Raw genomic sequence first — 5,516 nt, forward strand, 5'->3', positions numbered from 1 at the left:
GTGCAATCCCGCGGGCGGTCCCGGGGCGGAGGCATCGGCAGCCCCGTTCGTTCCCCTGCGGGACCCAAACGGGACGGGGAGGCTGGGGCCTGCTGCCCCCACTCCGGGGGCCGCCTGCAGGATTGCACCAGCTGGGTCCCCACAGCAGGCCCGGGCTCAGGGGGTTCACGCCCCGGGCGCCAGAGCTGCAGCCGCCGAGTGTCACATGCTTGGCCGCTTCCCCCCGCGGCAGTGGGAGCTGCAGCAGGGCTGCTCCCGAGTCCGACTGCCCAGGTGGGGAGAACGAACAGCCACTGCCTGGCCCTGGAAAGTTGGAGCCCGGGGAGGAGGCGGTCCCCTTACCATGCCTCCCTATTTTCCCGGACATGTCCTGCTTTTTGGAAATTCCTCCCGGACGGGGATTTGAGGACCAAAAAGCCGGACATGTCCGGGAAAATCCGGATGTATGGTAACCCTATGGAAGAGACCTCAGAAGATCATCTAGTCCAACTCCCTGCTCAAAGCAACCCCAACTAAATCATCGCAGCCAGGGCTTTGTCAAACAGGAAGTGGGCGGGAAATTGGATTCATGCTTGCTGGAAATTAACCCCAATAAACATCGCATTGTCTGCACTTCAGACTCCTAGTCTTTAGCTGCTTGCTGTCTGCGTGACAAGAAGCAGGGAAGTGGGAGGGTGGCAGGAAAGCCCTCTAACAAGTGGCATGGTGACTTGGTGTGCAGGGTCACAGCGCCACTCAGGTTTGGCCTGGCTGCCCCTCCGTGCTGATGGTGGGATGGCTGGGCTGGGACAAACCTGAGTGGCTCTGCAGCCCCCCCCCATGCCAGGTTGTAACACCCAGAGCAGGGAGCTGGGCCCAGCCTCGCAGGATGGGAGCAGCTGTGGGGTGAGCGTGCAGCTGCAACCCCACACCCCGGGCCTCCCCTCAGTCGTAAGTTTTCTGGAAAGGTTGGGGGGCCTCAGTTTCAGATTTCGCCTCTGTCGCCTCTGTCCCCCCAAAACCTCTGTGCAGCCCTGGCTGCAGCCCCTGGTGCCGCAGCTTCCCGGCTGTCGGTCATTTCTCCAGCTAAATCAATGCTAGCTTGGGTCTGTCTACGTGCCACACTCACGCCTCTGACTGCAGCGTGGCCAGACCCTGTGTCAGCTTCTGTCTCCCCCAACAAGGACACAACCCCGCCACCCAGCAGTGGCTCCAGGCACCAGCGCTCCAAGCGCGTGCCTGGGGCGGCAAGCTGCGGGGGGGGCTGTCAGGCAGCCTTCGGCGGCAAGCCTGCAGGAGGTCCACCGGTCCCGCGGCTTCGGCGGCAATTCAGCGGCGGGTACACTGAAGCCGCAGGACCGGCGGACCTCCCACAGGCGTGCCGCCGAAGGCAGCCTGCCTGCTGTGCTTGGGGTGGCAAAAAAGCTAGAGCCGCCCCTGCCCCCACCCCACAATCAAGCTCTCCTGACCACGTGAAAGCTGGTTCCAGCTCTTTCAGTCCAGCCCGTTTTCCTGTGCATGGGGCTAGCGCTGACGGGGAGAGAAGTGACTGTGAAAATGGCATCTCAGTGTGTCTGTTTATTCTGAACACAAGGTGCTGATCTGGCCCACACCCCTGGCTCAGCCTGCCCTCCGTGAGCGACAACTCCGCCCTCTGGCTATCCACCCGGGTCCCAACTCACCTGCACACCCTGCCAGCAACACAGGGCCTGGCACTAGCAGGCTGTGAGCGTGGTGGGTAGAGGGTAGAACGGGGGTTAACTCGTCCGCAGCTGGGCAGGGCTGGCGGCAGTCCAAGCCACTGGCTACAACACTGCAGCTGGGGTGCTGAGAGCCAGGCCCTTCGCTTTGGGTGCCCAGATTCATAGATTCATAGATTCTAGGACTGGAAAGGACCTCGAGAGGTCATCGAGTCCAGTCCCCTGCCCTCATAGCAGGACCAAATACTAGATCATTCCTGATAGACAGTTATCTAACCTACTCTTAAATATCTCCAGAGATGGAAATTCCACAACCTACCTAGACAGTTTATCCAAGTGTTTAACCACCCTGACAGTTAGGAACTTTTTCCTAATGTCCAACCTAAACCTCCCTTGCTGCAGTTTAAGCCCATTGCTTCTTGTTCTGCCCTTAGAGGCTAAGATGAACAAGTTTTCTCCTTTCTCCTTATGACACCCTTTTAGGTACCTGAAAACTGCTATCATTTTCCCTCTCAGTCTTCTCTTTTCCAAACTAAACAAACCCAATTCTTTCAGCCTTCCTTCATAGGTCATGTTCTCTAGACCTTTAATCATTCTTGTTGTTCTTCTCTGGACCCTCTCCAATTTCTCCCCATCTTTCTTGAAATGCGGTGCCCAGAACTGGACACAATACTCTAGTTGAGGCCTAACCAGCGCAGAGTAGAGTGGAAGAATGACTTCTCGTGTCTTGCTCACAACACACCTGTTAATGGTACCTGGTTTTCAGAGGGCAGGTGTGAATGCCCCACACCACTGGGGATCAGGCCGCTTATTTATGTGCCAGTTGTTAGGAGCCCAAGAGCAAGCAGGTCTCTGCTGTGTCTCCGGTCCCTTAGCAAAAGCAGACCGCTGGGCGGGAATGAGGGAGGATTTTACAGTCCCTTTTCTCACCCTACACACCCCGTGTGGCTCTGGGAGCCCCAGACTACAGCCCGAAGGGGTTGGGTGACCAGACAGCAAGTGTGAAAAACAGGGACAGGGGGTGGAGGGTAATAGGTGTCTATATAAAACAAAGCCCGGAATATCAGGATGTCCCTATAAAATCAGGACATCTGGTCACCCTACAAGGGGACTGGGGCTGTGATTGCTCCATACAGGGCCTGTCACACGCTCGCTGTCTGAACCCAGGTGCCTGGACCTCGGGTGAGGTTTTAAGTGCTGGGCGAGCTGGGGGAAATACACCAGCACAAGCCCGGAGGGGTGAAGTGGCACCCAGAGGGGTTGTGCTGGATCCCTGCACTGGGCGAATGGCACCGTAGGAGCGGACATACACCATCTGCCGGAGCCCCCACTGGCCCCTTACCTCCATGAAAGGCACAATGCGGCAGGAGATGTCCCCTAGCAGCCTCTTCTTGGTGATCTCGTTGAAGATGACCACGGGGAGGCAGAAGAAGAGGACAAGGAAGTCCCAGAGAGCCAGGCTGGCCAGGATGGAGTTCCAGGCGCTCTTCAGGTAGTAGTTGTGCCAGACAATGCACATGACCGACAGGTTGCCGATGATGCCCACGGCGAAGACGATGAGGGAGAGGAACATCACGGCGTAGGCGCTGTAAGAGTTCTCCGTCACCGGGTACAGGGGGTTTTGGATCTGCAGACGCTTGTCCAGCACCGTGGGGAGGTTGCCACGGGGGTCTGTGCCTTGGAGGTCTGTGTGGCTCCCGTCTCGGTGTTCAGCAGGGTCTGTGCTGGATGGCACCAGGGGCTTGGTTGGCTGTAGACTGGCTGGGTTGATGGGCCGGGGGAACTCCACCCTTATCCCCGGCATGTACTGCTGGACTGACTTGGAGTCCTCGTCCTTGGTCCCTCTGCGCAGCCTCTCCCTCATCAGCTGTTCTTCTGAGGCTGGCTGGACCCGGTGACCATCCCGTGGGTGCCGCACCTTCCCAGGTGACCCTAACAGAACATCAGCTGGTAGGTCGAGCCCCAGACCACCTCCTCTGTCCCCGTGCTCCTGCCCGGGATGTGCACGGTCCCCCTGGATCAGCAGGGCAGTGCCCGGCTTCACCATGGCCCCATAGGTCTGCAGCACCAGCAGCGAAAGCACGAGAGACCAAGGCAAAGGCATCACTCCCTCGGCACCAGCTCCACCGCGCCTGCAAAGCAGAGGTGACCCCAACCCGGGGGCTATGGAGAGAAAGGGAAAATTCCCCAACTTGAAGGAGGAGTGGAGGAGTTGTGGGGTGAGCCGGGAGGCAGAGAGGCTGCAGGCTGCTCTCCCAGCTCCAACCGCTGCTCTGGGTTCTCTGCAGATCTCTCGCTGGAATAATAAGTTTTCCTCAGCCAAACCGGCCCTTGCCAGAGCCCCGGGCCCTCTGGTGGCCGTAATGCAACTCACCAGAGCAACCAAACAACACCCCGACCTGCACCACTGAGAGGGGGGCTCTGGGATCACACAGGGTTGTTGCTATGGGTACCGGAGGGGCGGGGGGAGCTCAGCCGCTCCAGGCCCATGCAGAGTGCGCCATCCATCCAGAACACTGGCCATTGCCCAGACAGACGCAGAGTCACGGGCCAAGCTGCGATCCAGCCGCCTGTAGCATTACCGGGATTCAAATGCAATTAACGCTACAGTCCCTATAAGGGCGTGACATACTGAGAAATAAGGGAAAAACCTAAAAAACCAAGCAGAAAGCCAAGGCCCACTCCCAAGGGTTGGGACAGCTGGCAGGTGCCCGGGGGATGGTGCCGCTATTCAGAGGCGAAGCAGAGCAGGATGCCAGAGCGGCTCACGAGGGATATCGAGAACCCTCAGGCACCCATAGACATGCAGACAAGGCTAAGACGTGACTTGACCCCTCCCCCACGCCTGTCGTTATCCCAGCTCCCTGCTCTCTTCTAGTGTCTCCAGGTTCTTCTCTGACCCTCATCCCTGGGGTATCTGAGCCCCTGCAGACAGCGCATTCAGTGACGTGACTCCTGGCTGGCCCACGTGGTTGGGTCTCTCTCGTCCTCTTCCCAGGGGGAGAACTGTGGGTACAGTCGTTTGTTTTGGGAGGGTCGTTTTTGTTTATGCGCACACTGCTACCTGGCCCCAGCCCTGCTCCTGCCCGCCCACACAGGGGCACCTCCCCTCACTGTTTGTCTGCTTTTTACATTGTCAGCTCCTGGGGGCCAGGACTGTCAGCACAGGTTTGTGCAGCACCTGGCACAACAGGGTCTTGACCTGGTTGGCATCTAGGTGCTACCACAATAGAAATCTTAAATAATAAAACTGATAGCTGATGGAGGGAGACCTGTGTGGTCCACAAACCGGGACACGGGCGATACGGCCTATGGGGCAGAACTGGAATCAGGACCCGAGCAAGGCTGGGAACAAGGCAGGAGTAGGACTGGAGCAGGACTAAGAACAGGGCAGGCACAGGAGAGATGCTCCCAGCTGCAAACAGACGCACGCACGCACTTTTGGCCAATTGGGCGGCCCTGCTGTGGCTTGGCTGTGCTCGTAGGTTGCCCAGAGAAGGGGTGGGTGCAGCTGCAAGCCCTCATTCCTGACTGATGGGGGATTGGATGGGGACTCAGGACACCAGGGGTCTGTCCCAAGCTCTGCCACTGGCACCCTGGGAGACCTTAGGCACGTCCCGGGTCGTCTCTGTTTCTGTTCTCCCTCCATATCTCGTTCACTTGGCTTGTCTACTCCTCGGGTCAGGGCCTGGCCACTACTGTTGGTGCAGTGGGGCCCTGATCTCAGACGGGCCCTCTGGACACCACTCCAGCCTAGTGCAGCTAGTGGATCAGACGAACTTAGTGACACACCCTGAATCTCTGACAAAACCGAGCTGCTGCAAGTCCAAGGGATCC

General features: G+C 58.5%; 1 protein-coding gene across 1 annotated transcript in view; it reads right to left on the reverse strand.

Moving 5' to 3' along the window:
- Nucleotides 1-3,990, reverse strand: part of GPR37L1 (G protein-coupled receptor 37 like 1) — a 16,853-nt gene extending 12,863 nt beyond the window's left edge. Inside the window, exon 1 of the mRNA XM_034767604.1 lies at nucleotides 3,022-3,990. Coding sequence (XP_034623495.1) covers nucleotides 3,022-3,783 — 762 coding nt within the window. The 5' untranslated portion in view covers nucleotides 3,784-3,990. The remainder of the gene's footprint in view (nucleotides 1-3,021) is intronic.
- Between the last annotated feature and the right edge of the window lie 1,526 nt (nucleotides 3,991-5,516).

Source organism: Trachemys scripta, chromosome 4, assembly GCF_013100865.1.
Source record: "Trachemys scripta elegans isolate TJP31775 chromosome 4, CAS_Tse_1.0, whole genome shotgun sequence".
Classification (NCBI taxonomy): domain Eukaryota; kingdom Metazoa; phylum Chordata; order Testudines; family Emydidae; genus Trachemys; species Trachemys scripta.